The 14,227-nt window shown below is 31.1% G+C and overlaps 1 protein-coding gene, 1 long non-coding RNA gene and 1 pseudogene across 8 annotated transcripts in view; all 3 read right to left on the bottom strand.

Moving 5' to 3' along the window:
- LOC148281926 (enkurin domain-containing protein 1-like) overlaps window positions 1-2,995 on the bottom strand; it is a 28,103-nt gene extending 25,108 nt beyond the window's left edge. For 3 of the 7 annotated variants that reach the window (XR_015822223.1, XM_088225875.1, XM_088225876.1), the window contains exons 1-2: window positions 2,576-2,981; window positions 205-873 (exon numbers count right to left, since the gene is read on the bottom strand). Coding sequence is in view for 6 of the 7 variants with exons in the window: in XM_088225875.1 (XP_088082001.1) it covers window positions 205-873; window positions 2,576-2,615 (709 nt within the window). In the remaining variant the exon portion in view is untranslated. Of the gene's footprint in view, window positions 1-204; window positions 874-2,575 lie in introns of all 7 variants that reach the window. The other 4 variants (XM_088225878.1, XM_088225877.1, XM_088225881.1 and 1 more) reach the window with 4 other exon arrangements.
- Window positions 2,996-4,843: 1,848 nt separating this feature from the next.
- Window positions 4,844-7,383, bottom strand: LOC148281924 (uncharacterized). Its single transcript, XR_015822224.1, has 2 exons — window positions 6,692-7,383; window positions 4,844-5,094 (listed from the first exon to the last, which is right to left on the bottom strand). It is a non-coding gene; the product is annotated as an uncharacterized LOC148281924 (long non-coding RNA).
- On the bottom strand, window positions 5,000-6,168 carry LOC148281925 (heat shock protein 27 pseudogene; annotated as a pseudogene).
- Window positions 7,384-14,227: the final 6,844 nt, after the last annotated feature.

Below are 14,227 nucleotides of genomic sequence, written 5' to 3'. Positions count from 1 at the left end.
GGTAGAAAATTTTTTAAAAAGAAGATGATTTAATAAAATATTTTAATTTTGAAGCCATTTTCAAACAGTAGTAAAATATGGAATCTATATTTTACTACTTAGTAGTATAATAGGGAATCAAGTTGTACCAAAAATATATTTTTCTTGTTGATTAATAAATTGATAAAACCACAAATAAATATAAATAATTATATGATATCTTACTCGGGGGTGGCAAGAATGGGTTGTGTTTTCCTTCATTCGCAGTGGTTATATTCGAATCCAGTTTCACAGGAGACAAAAAATCCACTTCACTAGGAAGGACGTTCTCTGTAATTCTTTCTAAATCCTCATGAGATAAATACCTACTCTCCATTTCTTTACTGTTAATAATAAGTCTAGGATCTTCAACATCTCTTTCCTCTAGTAAATCTTCTTTTGGCGAAATAGAATCCAGTATTCTCTGTGAGGGGTAAATAACGCGTGGGTTAGAACCGTCCTTGAAAAAAATTGATAATTCTGGATCAACATACTGGCAACCCACGTCTCTACAACTGATAAGTTTGTCTGTGGATTTTTTAAAGTATTCCTGTCCCTGTGGAATTATTTTTGGATCCTTTGGTTTGTTTTTTCTATGGAAATCATTCATTTCAGGCTTAGAAACTAATGTGTTGGATGGTTTCGGTACCAATTTTGAGCAATGATTTCTGGTATTTTGGGATTTGGCAACATGTTGATTTGAATTTTGAGTTTTAAACATATTTTCATTTGATACAGATGAAACTACCAATTTAGGCTTAATATTAATTGGACCGCCATTTTTTTCTCTATTTGTTTGCATTTGACGCAAAAGTCTGACATTTTCTTTTATAAAGTTCTTCTTCGATTCTTTCTCTGAAACAAATATCATCAAAACATACAAAAAAAATCTCATGTTCGGGGAGAGTTAAGAATACATGTCTGTGTAAGAAGTAAAACTAGGACAGGTGTTTTCGATTCAACGGCTATTCTCAGGTAAAATCCGTAAGTGGTCGGAGCCTTTGCCTGTCATGCCTAAGGAACCGGGTCCAAATCCTGGCAAGTTTAGGTGAAATATTTATTTAAAAGGAGTTTCCACCAGAATCTTTCATAGTCCCTGGACTGGCACCTGAAGTGTAAGATTCATCTTACATTAATGTAATAAATCATCGCGATACGCTGCATTAGGTGCGTGCAAGAGAATGGAGGAACTTCAGCCCTACAGGAAATTGTATACAAAAAATGTTTTCTTGCGCGCGGTAATAATTAGAGCATTAAATTGTAGAGCAAAATTTCTTAAAAATGTACAAAAAAAAGTAACACTTAATATTTTAATAACAACGCACTACTTTCAATGACATCACTGGTTCATATGAACCATCCAATGATATGAGAGCCCTGAAGGATATCCAATTTGGTCACCGTAAACAAACACCGTGAAGAACTATCAGAGAACAACCTCTGATGTCACATGCTGAGTTATTTCAGAAATACAAAACTTTCAAAAATCATAGCGCTGATAATACGATACATAAAAATAAAACAATTTTGGCCTATAGTCCCTAAAATATAGCTTGATTAGAATGACAGTTTCCAGCAAAAGTGACGACATAACTTTGTAGTAACGCCTAAGGAGTGATTTATATTGACACACGAAAAATCATTAGTATCTGGCATGTTTATTTATTTTTTAATACAATGCTTGACATATAAATCAATATTATTATTTAAAATCAGCCTTAAAACTAAAATAAACCTAATTATTAACAACGTTCTTACAAGGTTACATCATTTTGTTAAAACTTTAGAGATGGGACAAATTGATCAATGTAAATTGATCGAATAAAAAAATAATTAATTTGATTTTGTTCATGAAAAAAGTATAAATGCCTTATTTTTTGGCGAATAATTGTCTTAAACACACTATAATAGGCTTGTTTTTGCGTTTTTATATCAATTTTCGGAAACAGAGTTTCATGTTTGCATGAAAAAACTGATAAAATCGATTTGATCGATACATGATCAGTGATCAGTAATTTCCATCACCATTGACATTAGTTTGGCAGCTGTCATTTTAATCAAGCTATATTTTGAGGACTATAGTTTAATATTCTATTAACATATGAAAAAAAATAAAAAAAGACAATGAACTTCCTCATTCTTTATCCGAGGCAAAAACGCGTCTCGTACAAGGAGGAAGATCTGAATTATGTTTTTTTTGGATGCCCCATAAATGATCTTTATCCTATCCGACCTCTTCGATATCAACGTCCCATTCTCTACTCATATTCTAACTTTCTTGTACCCACCCAATATATATATTTTTAATGTAAATATGTAGTTATAAATGGTATTGTTGTAAATAAGTTATATATTTTGTAAAGTGTATGTAATATTAAAGACTAACACACTAACTTGTATATAATACTAACACATGTGTAATTATTCAAATAAGTCAAATCTGAAACTCGACACTGGCAAGAACACCCCAGTTAGGGGTAAAAAGGCCAAAAAACTAAGAAGAAACAAAGCGCCAAAACATTGAGGATTAGGACAATGGAATATATGCGAAACTTACTGGGAACAGGAAATATTCCCTGAAGGGAATGAGAATACATGGTTAATTTCACTTTCAAATGTATCCGGCTGTCTTATTTTGATCATCGAAGTATTAACTCAACTCTCCACAAACGCGCTTGCAGCTTTTCACTTATTATTGTTAAATAAAAGCTCGAACATTAGCAAAAGAATTTATTCAAAATATGTTCACGGTTTTGTTTGGTATAACATAAACACAAGTCAATCAAGTCGAAAAGAAGGTTCAACACGTTTTCCCACATTCTGGTAAGAATATCACAACACAAATCGGCATCTAATCATTTACGTATTTAAAAATTATTTTGACATAAAATAACAACGGTTAACGACGAGAAAACCGAAAACGGCAATAATAAGACTAAAAACGCGGCCGCATGTTGCAATATACAAAAAAATAAAATTAATACCAGTGTATAAAATATGTAATTTCTCCAACATTAAAATACGCATTTGGTACCTACCAAAGAAATATAAAAAACAAATCATTTAAAAATTCTGTATTTAGGAATTTACGTAAATTTAACAAGAAAATGTATATACATGCATTTGTATTCATAATTCCCTTATTCGCACATAATTGTCCATGCGGCAATGCAAGGGCATTAGCATTTTAAATACTGAGTAACTCAATTATAATCGTTACATGAAGTTAAGATAATCACTCGTATGCTTTAGTCATTTTATGGTCAATGAAGTTTGAAATATGAAGTATTGCGGTTTACAAACTATGGAGCCCAGGGCTGCTATTCTAAACGCTCTCGCGGCCGAAGAAAATGCTTTTATCTCGCGCGTTAACATACAGAATAACAGCGCAAGACCTCTAATGATTTTTTGCGGACACTCAATATATTCAATATTCTAATAGAGACATAAACAATTGACAATACTATAACTAATGACAAATTACTTTGATATTAGAGAAAATTATATGTATTATTTTATCTAAATGTTTGAAATAGAATGCAAAATCTTGTAAATACTTTTCAATGCGCTCGATTAAAAATTGAAGGTCGTGTGATTTTTTATTTGAATCGTCACACGTTTTATGTGTTTCATTTTTTTCTTATGGCAATACTCAATTTAAAAGCGGAAATAATAGTGCAAATACTTATACAATAGTTCAAATATTTTTTTCCACAATATTATTATGCCTACCTATTATGTATATTAAGCTTTTTTTTATTTATTCTACATGTATTTTTAATAACAGTGATTTTTAAAACTCATCCCCTAATTCCATTAATAAATGAGAGCTTTTATTTATTTATTTATTTATTTATTTATTTATTTATTCACACTTATTATCAAAATACAATTCCATATTCACTTATATATTATTATATATATTCTTTTATATTTATAAATATTGGACATTGTGTTTAGCTGGAAACAAATAAAAAATTCATGCAAAAGATTGGTTTTAAAAAAGTAACATATTATATTATTTAAGGCCTTACTTTTATAAACCTGGTATAAAGTTACGCACAGGCATAGTGGTAGAATAAGGATGGTATTCCCATCCTTAACTTTATGCCAAGTTTATAATTATAGGGCCCTTTCTATAATAAACGCCGATTTTCAGCACTCAACTGAACCGAACTGATATTTATGATTGAAATTTTGTTAGAGGATCACAAAATTCGATTAGAAACAAAAATAGTTTTTTTCATTTTTTTAGGTGTTTTCTATTTCTTACAAAATGCTGGACTAGGAGCGGTACAACACTTTAAAGTGCACTGAGTGTGAAAAAGATGCCTCTTTCAATGAAATCATTGATCAACAATTTGCTGAATTTAAAAATGATATTTTATGTGTACTGAAGAAAAACATTGTCCACTGGTTTGCAAAATGAGATCAATCAACTCAAGTCTGTTAACAATATTTAAAAATTTAAGCCGTAGGTGGATAAGATAAAAAGTAGTATACAGCTGATTGAAGGATTTCCTGATAGTCTCCAGAGCATCCGGAACAATAACAAGGGAAACAAAAATAGGATTATCGAACTGAAACGTAAAACCGAATACGATGGAAAATTTAGATGACTTTTAAATTTTCTTCCAGCAAATAAAAGGAAATGTTATTTTCAAAATCATTATCTTCTCAGAATGTAGATTACATAAAAACTATATATCTAAACAAATTTTAGGCTACAGAGAATATTACTGAATTAATCAAAATACCAGAGCAGTTGTATACATATGGGATAATATAAGTGCGAATGTAAAAGAAATATTGATTGAGCGAGTTAATTCTTTTATCCTTAGTTTATTTCTTAAAGGTATAAAAAATGAATCAAAGGTTTTATTTTATTAGAAATTCCTTCAGTTTGTAGGTTCCATCTCATGAACTTACCTATTTTTAAACCCAAATATTTTACTCTTTCCACATTTTTCCACTTTTTACATTTTCCAATATTTTGCACATTTACAATTTACATTATTAATGCAATGATGCAATTTCAATTCACATCTGGAGTTTGGTTGTCCCACCGAAGATGGGCTGAAACAGATAAACTTTGTTTTAAAAGAACAAAATTGTTTTTGTCCAAAATTATATTCCGTGGAAATAAATTTTGGAGGTAGTACATAAAAAATTACAACAATAAAACATTATCAGATATTTCAAATCTCAACAGAGATGGGAACACTTTTTGAGATCATAATGAGCCTAGTCATTTACAGAGCCTATGTCCTGTCATCAGCTGACTTAAGAGACCACTTGACCCCTTGTGTAACATTTACCACTCTGCGTATCTTGGAAAATCGATATTTCTTCAATTGTGTTATTTGTTTGTACCCAATAATAAAACAAATTCACAAACATCATTTTACTATGAACATAATAAAAAAATGGTTAAAAATATAAAATTTTATTGTGTGTTTGAAAATATAATTGAATTATTCATAGAAAATATTAAAATCAGTCTTATATAACTTTTAACTCCAAGTTCAAGTACGTTTAAATAAGGTGAAACGATTATTGTGGAATGAAGCTTGTGATGCTGTCGAATCATTTTGGATCTGGAGATGAAAGTTTGATAATACCACGTACTGGTCCCGTAACTGATATATGCACAACCCGTTCACCTTTAACTAGTGACGGTTTATTCTTTGGAGCCGTGATGGTCAACACTCCATCAGATGACAAACTGGAGACCACATCCTCAGATTTATGTCCCTCTGGCAGCAGATACTTCCTCACAAAATGTCTCGAAACCGATCCATGTTCATCCTCTTTCTCTTCGTGCTTTCCCTCCACGACGACATGCCGGTCTGCAGTCTTCACGGAGATTTCTTGAGGAGCGAACTGGTGGACATCCAAGCAAATTTGAAACTTATCCTTTTCGAGAGTTATGGTGGATTCTTTCGAATCTACTCGAGGAACTATAGAATGGGTTAATGAAGGATATCTTTGATTATGATACATGGATGCGGGTACCCATGGTGCCATTACATCGTAAGGATGAGATTTGAAGTAAGGATTAATATCCATTTGTAAAGATTATTATTTTGAATTATAAATAAAATTGGTTTAGCGTGTTTGACTGATATGACAGTTGACAACTATTGAACTATAGTACTCAAAAAATAGCTTGATTAAAATAACAGCTGCCAAACTAATGTCAATAGTTATGGGAACTTACTGTTCACTGATCATGTACCGATCAAATCGATTTTATCAGTTTTTTCATGCAAACATGAAACTCTGTTTCTGAAAATTGATATAAAAACGCAAAAATAAGCCTATTATAGTGTGTTTAAGACAATTATTCACCAAAAAATAAGACATTTATACTTTTTTCATGAACATCAAATGAATTATTTTTTTATTCGATCAATTTGCTATCTCTAACTTTTTTGCAAAATGATGTAACCTTGCAAGAACGTCGTTAATAATTAGGTTTATATTTGTTTTAAAGCTGATTTATGTGCCAAGCACTGTATTAAAAAAATAAATTATCACATCAGATACGAATGATTTATCATGTGTCAACATAAATGACTTTTTAGACGTTACTACAAACCAGCTTAAACTTATACTTAAACCAGCCATTGACAGGTCATAAGCCCTGTAGATGCCTAGACTTCTATATTACCTTTTCTTAAATGTTCTTCATCTCTGTTGTAATATGTTAATATGAACAGCTCCCCACGGAGTTGAATCCAGTCCTTGTCTACAAAAATTTGGACAAACTCAAAATATTGTTACTACAAAGTTTTGTCGTCACTTTTGCTGACAACTGTCATTCTAATCAAGCTATATTTTAAGGACTATAATCACAGATTATCACAAATAATAAAAAATCACAAACAAAAATAAACCACAAACAATAAACTATATCAGCGACGCAAGCGCACTCTACGCAGAAGCAAAACATTGGTTATGCAGGCGGATTTACACGCTGGCCAATACATCAGCCAGTACGCTGGCGCGCGTATTGGCAGCGAAATCGCTTAACTGCCCACACGTTGGCGAGTCGTTCAGTATCTGTCCGTGCGAGTTGCGATCCAATGTGCGGACGTCAAAAGCGCACAAAAATCACGTGCGAACTCTCCAGTGGTTCAGTAGTACTAAAAGCTGGTCCAACGTGTGGACGGGTTCATAAGTCGGAATTGGAATATTAGCTGGCCAAAAATATTTACTTCTAGACGTTTAGTTAATAAAATCATCGTTAGAAGACAAAAAAATATTTATAATACAACTACATATAAATCGATTGGGTTGTGGTCCTGTGGCTAGTGTCTCGGACTCACGGACCAAAGGTCTGTGGTTCGAATCCCACTTTACCCCAACTTGATTCCATTTTCTAATAGTGAGTTATTTACAACTCGTTGAAAATGGCCCTCAAAATTAAATATTTGGGTAAATCAGAAGAACGCAAATATTTCTTTTTTTTAAAAATAAATAATAATAATAAATCTGTTATTTTCTTTGTTGCTTCTTGTAAATTGTTTATATCCTTCGGAGACGCTTTACATATGTGAGGAACTTTATCTCTACGGGAAATCGGATAAAAATAATGTTTTCTTGGGCGCGGTAAAAAAATAGAGCATTAAATTGTGCTGCAAAGTTTTTTGAAAATGTACAAAAAATAAATAAAATATATTTTAACAAAAATGCACTACTTTGAACGACGTCGCTGGTTCATATGAACCAACCAATGGTACAAGAGCTGTGAAGGATATCTGTAGCTCAATCAAAAATATCTATCGACGTGCTTAAAAACATGCTAAGCATTTGAGCGATCATAATGAAATGAACATGCTGAAGTTATCGCAGTCATAACTCAACGCGTGCGTAATCACTAAGTCAACGCTCGTGTCAGTTTGTTTTTTGTTTTCCTAGTAAATAAACAATGTTCACTGACGAAAAATCGGCGTTTACTATAAAAAATAATTCAATATATTGCATTTACAAAATAGTAAGGAGTATCTATATTATATTAAATACTAACTTACTAACTTGAATAATCTATTATATTACAATCAAACACATGTAAAATTGTAAAAAAAAATAAAAAAATTGTCACTGGCCAGAACACCCGAGTTAAAAGGTGAAAAGACCATGAGAAAACGAAGAAGAAGAAGAATACAAAAAAGTAAAAATTCAATTACAATTACCATGGCGACTGCTTTTCTTTAGCATAATAAATAACTAAATAAAAATAGTTGTTTTGGATATTTTCCATGTGTAAATACACCGGTGCAATTCAAATATGTGATTGCGCAGCAGGATTATACGTCACGAAACGTAAATATTTTGACATTTAATATTAGGTGTTCACGGATGTTCCATTGTGATCGCGAATACGATAAGCAACCATGGTGAGAAATTATTATCACGTCACTTATTAGCACGTCAACAGTTAATTGAGATTGAGCTACTGGTTTGCTTACCGTAAACGAACCAATCGGGAGAACTGACAGAGAAGAACTTCTAACGTCATCCGCGGAGTTATTTCAGAGACACAAAACTTAAAATCATAGCGCTGATAATACAATATATAAAAAAAAAGAAAAAACCATTGGTTTAGTTTAATAGTCTATTAATTTTTTTTTTCAACTGAACTTTCTCGTTGCAAAGAAGTTTGTGGCAGTATGACAAATTTTTCCGTCCACCATTGTAAAGTTTTAATTTATTTTTTTGGTAAGTGATTCCCGAAATGCTCTTTTCCCCTTGATGCTCAATGCGGGAGTTGACATATCTTTCTAAAGCTAGGGTTTCCTAGGACAGCGATGCCCGTATCTTAACGGCCGTAGTGAACGGTGATGCGGTGGGCAGCCGTCGTAACGGTGACTAGAGAGTTGTTTCCTAGGAAAACGGTGTTGATAACACCGTTAAAAAATAAAACCAATGTCTAGCCACCTCTTCGACGGCTGTTCACCGCATCACCGTTCACTACGGCCGTAAAGATACGGGCACCGCTGTCCTAGGAAACCTTAGCTTTGGCCAGCTGTTTCCCTGTTTTACAAACTAGATCGATTAAGCTGTCTGACATGGTTTTTCTTTGCTCGAAGAAGCTAAGCACAGCACTAAGAATATTTTTTTACTTTTTGTAAAGACTCTAGAAACAATTTTTGGACGACTATGAGGTTTAAGTATCACAGATTGATTGTTTTTAAGAACCTCTTCGATAGCATCAAAACCTAAATCTATATTGAACCATTTTTCATTACACAAATGAAATCTGAATAACAGTCTACCACTTTTTTGGCAACGTATTTGATGTTGAATCAAACAACTTTTGAGCACTAAATGTCGAATAAAAAAACAGAATAAATCTTAAATATGTTTTTGAAGACAAGATGTCTTAAGTACTCATTATGTATTTTTTCAGTTGTTATTCAAAATTATAAAGAGTATTCATCTTAAAACTTGCTCTAGAGCAGGGGTTCCAAACTTTCCCGCCTTAGGGCCATACTGATTACTCCAGTAAATACATGGGTCCAAATATATTTTTTTAAATATATATATATATATATATCAAAACTCATCTTTATTGGAATTTCATAAGAATCTTCCGCTGGCACAATTTGATAAGTTGCTTAAATTTTCTTGTGAGCTGTTTTCTGTTTTTGGTACCCACTACTTAATTGTGCGAGAAAACATTCTCCAAAATAAAGTACACAAATAATGTTTTTAGATCTAAGGTACCGTCAAACGTGGCAATTTTTCCCAGTTTTAACAAACTTTTACAATATCATTTTTTGTATAGGACTGCTCTTATCCATTTTGTTGAATAGTGATACTTATTATTCTGAGCATTTTTACAAGTACAAAACGTTTGCTTTTCTTTTATTTATGCAATTTTAGAAGACAAAACATGCTGGGCAAAATTATCTCCACTTGTTGACAATTTTGCCCACTTGGTAATTAACTATTATTTTTGGTGTTATCATCCTTATCATACGGTTTATTACTACTTTTTGGGCGAAAAAAACTGTTTGTGTTTAAACAATAGCATCATCGAGGCACCACCATTATAAAAACAATGAAAAAAACCGGTGGGCAAAATTGTCAACTATTTCTTCAATTTTTCCATACAATGTGAATTTGTGGGCCAGGGTTGGCACATAATTGGATTTTTAACAAAACCAAAGGAGTTTATCTCTAATCCTTTTTATTTGTTCGTGTTTGACTATGCATAAGCCATTTTTTTTTTACAAACCATTTCAGTTCTGATGCGATTTTCGTAATTAAGGGAGCTTGCCCCCAAAACGATTTTTCTTTAAATGTGTATGTAGAAAAAAAACGATCTTTATTTTTTTTGTACAGCAGTGCAATTATTTGCTAGATTACCTATACTTTGAAATTGTATTTATGCACAGAATTCATAATATTTTGTATGTTTTATTTTCTTCTTTAGACTGTGAAAAATATTTATACAAAAAACATTTCAAATAAAAAATAAATCTTCATGATTTCACAAAAAGCTGGCAAATTGAATAAATAAAACTTTCTAAAATGTGGTCGGATATTCTTAAATTATTTTGAATGGTAAAAATTAAAATTGGTTTTTGTATAACAATTTTTAATTTACTCACAGAAAACGTCTCAATCTTGCAGTTTTTAAGATTAACATTGAATTTATGAAAACCTTGATGCAAGATTACAGGTTCAGGTAAAGATTTCACTATGTTCCAATTAAATACATCAGCAATATCCTCAACTTGAGATCACACAAAGCTCCATTATGTTTGCGTCTTACAAATGACATAATAATATATGTAAAATCTTTGGCAAAAAATCTGATTTATGGGCCAGTTTGAACAAAACATCCCGTTACCTCGTTTAAAATCATGTTTTTGCCATTTACTTCATTTTCTTTTATATTTTCTACTTAGTTTTTTTCTACTTTCTTGGATGATGTTTTTTCAATGTAGTATGTATCAACAACCCTAGACGTGGGCAAAATTGTCAAAACACTAGCTAAGAAATCTAAGACAATTTTGCCCACTTAAATATCTATTGTGTTTGTTCAAATAGATATACAGAAATACGTTCTATAGCGTCTTTATTATGTATGCAATGAAATATATAAAACTTACTTGCCTCCTTTCAACACAAACTCCGCAACAACAAAAGTTTTGTCAATTTTTGTAGACATACACAAACAGACCTTCAAGTTTAATTTCAAATTTCAAGTGATCAACTGAAGCTGGCGGTAAACTAAATATTAAGTTTTGTCTTGGAACTATTAAAATATACTTACCAAATATAATTGTTATGATACCAGTAACTTTTCTTACTTTAAAACTTGATTTTGTTAAGGATTTCGGCAGTAGGTAAAATTGTCATGGCTGGGCGAAACTGTCATGTTTGACGGTAGCCGATGAGCATCTTAAATCTCTTTTAATAATTGACACAAGTAAAATTGGTCCACAACTAAAAACGATTGTCAGTGGAAAATCACAATCACATAAATCTTATTAGTATTTTAAATGTTATAATGTTTATATGCTATAGTTATGTACCAATATTATATATTTTTAATTTGAATTGCTTTCTCTTTACTTTTTTTCTAGTTTTTGTATATTTTAGTAAACACATATTATTTGTTTATTGGATTCTTATTTTTAACTTTAAAAAAAAAACATTTTTTCTCCTTAACTTAGATTTTGTAATTTTGTATTTTTTTGTCAAATGTAATTATGAATTAAGATATACCTACCTGTCTTTTTTCTTTTTTAAATAAATTTTGAAAAATAAATTATAAAACATTTTTTGTACTTTTTAATATTTATATTCCTTTTAATGTTAAAAAAAAAATTCCTTATGATGACTTTTTATATTTTTACACAATATGTTATCGAGTTCATTAAATGAAACCATTGTGATATAATATGTACATATAAACTTTTTATGCTTTTTTTTCTCCTCTTTTATCTACTGTATTGAAGCGTTTATATCTGGACATTATATATTTTTTTGTAAAGTAAAAGGTACTACGTGCCGTGTATATTAATAAATAAATAAATATGTTTATGTGTTAATAAATTATAATGTTGTTATGTATCTTTATAATGTTAGTTGGATTCCTTTAAATTGTTTGTTAGTTACGATGCTTAAGTTAAATTTTCTGCGCATTATAGTTGTCATTATGCTTTACCTTGCAAATAAATAAAACCGAGTTACAATCATTCTATGTTATTTATCCAAATAAACTATAAGCTGTCGCGAGCCTGATTGATGACACTGGACATTGGGTGTCGCGGGCCGGATCGATGACACTGACGGGTCGGATTTGGCCCGCAGGCAGTAGTTTGGAGACCCCTGCTCCAGAGAAATCTGAAGAAAAAAAAATATCAGAGGGTGCAACCGAAACGTAGATAAATTTCCATTTTCATTTTATAAAATAGTTTAGCAGTATGAGTAAAAAGTTTTATGACCACACACTGCTCAACTTTTTTCCGAGCCTGATAAAGTTTTTTTTTCCAAAAAACAATATTGCCCTATAATAAAACCATTGATCAACGTATTTGAAACTACAAAAAAATAAATATATGAAAGTGTTAATCTTATGAATAAGTGTAATTGTAAATTTATTTCAAAATTATTGGCGAGAGAAAAATACGTGTATTCATTAACGAAACACTAATCACTCAAAATCACAAATGGCGCATTGTAAAACAAAACACTTGAGTTCAGAACGTTCGCAAATCTGATAGGACTGCATTTTTTTAAAGTATGCAGAATAGGTATTTAACAATTACTTAATCAATTTTTTAATATGAAAATAAAATATATGATAGGTCAAAACCATATATTTGGCCAGCTCATATTCCAATCAGACTTTTGTTCAGCGCCGTAAATAAAAAACCGTAAATATTCGGCTACGCTGGCGCGTATCCGAATATATGCCCATCACAGATACCCCCCTCTAGGCGTTTGCCAATACGTATTTGCCAGCGTACTGGCAAACGTATTGGCGAACGTGTAGAGCCGTCTTTAAATTGATGACGTTTAGGACGTCGATCATAATAGATAAATATTTTTTTTTGCCATGAAAGTGGGCTTAAATATCGCGTTGCGTGATACCGTTTGACAAAATAAAACGATTGTACTCTGTACTCGTATTTCTCTTTCACCCAAAGTTATTTTATCGCTGTGCGGAGGGCGTGTTTGTAATGTTTTTATTTAGAGGAAAAATATTGCGCATTACATATATACCAATGTGCGCCACAGCATTCAACTTTCAAATAATAATAATATATAACTTAGTATTTACTTTGTGTAAAATCAGTAAATATATTGATATGAGGAAAATGACATTTCCCTTATTTATTTTTACCTTTGGCCGTTTTCACACCTACCACGCAAATCCATAGGCCCATTTCACATGTGCAGCGCGTATCCATGCGACATCGCATAGTCAGTAGAATTGTATTTGTGTGTGTGAGAAGGGGATGGGGACTGCGGAACTATTTCATTCCTAAAGTATCGATTCGAATATTCGAATATCGATTCGAAGTTACGGGATCATGTATATATATAAATATACATACAAATTTCATTTGTATGTGTATATATATAAATATACATACAAATTTCATTTGTATTTTCCAAATTATATACCTAACTTCTTTAAAATTTCATAACCTTGATTCATTGAAACACAGAAAAGATATCTTCAATCAGATCCTGCTTTACAAAACTGTAAATAATAAATTTGATTCCCCAGAACTAATTAATCTACTTGCATACCATGTCCCCTCTAGACGCACTAGACTGATATTTTCTATCTTCCTAACATTAATTCTGAAGATGTTTTTTAAATTAACTTAAACTTACTGTCTTTTTTTTTAAGTTGCTTTTCATTGGTTTTTTGAATCCCTTGAAATATGTAGGTACGTAAATATATTTTACCTTTAAAAAAAATGGTTTGTGCACTTGATCATGTTTTTTTATTCTTTTTTTATTTTAACTCTTACTTTTTAATTACTTTAAGTAAGTTTTTTTATTAATGTTAATATTATTTCCATTTATGTAAATACTAACTAGAAACTTTTAACATAACTTTTTTAATTCGATTTTAATTATTTAATTACTTTCATTTATGTTTTTTTTCCCTTACAATATTGTTCTTAAAAAATTCAAATAGTTTATTGATAAACTTAGCATGTAATATAAT

Source organism: Micrasema longulum, unplaced genomic scaffold, assembly GCF_059751315.1.
Source record: "Micrasema longulum isolate JH-2025_06_02 unplaced genomic scaffold, ASM5975131v1 h1tg000394l, whole genome shotgun sequence".
Lineage (NCBI taxonomy): Eukaryota > Metazoa > Arthropoda > Insecta > Trichoptera > Brachycentridae > Micrasema > Micrasema longulum.
This window is presented reverse-complemented; position numbering and strand designations above follow the sequence as displayed.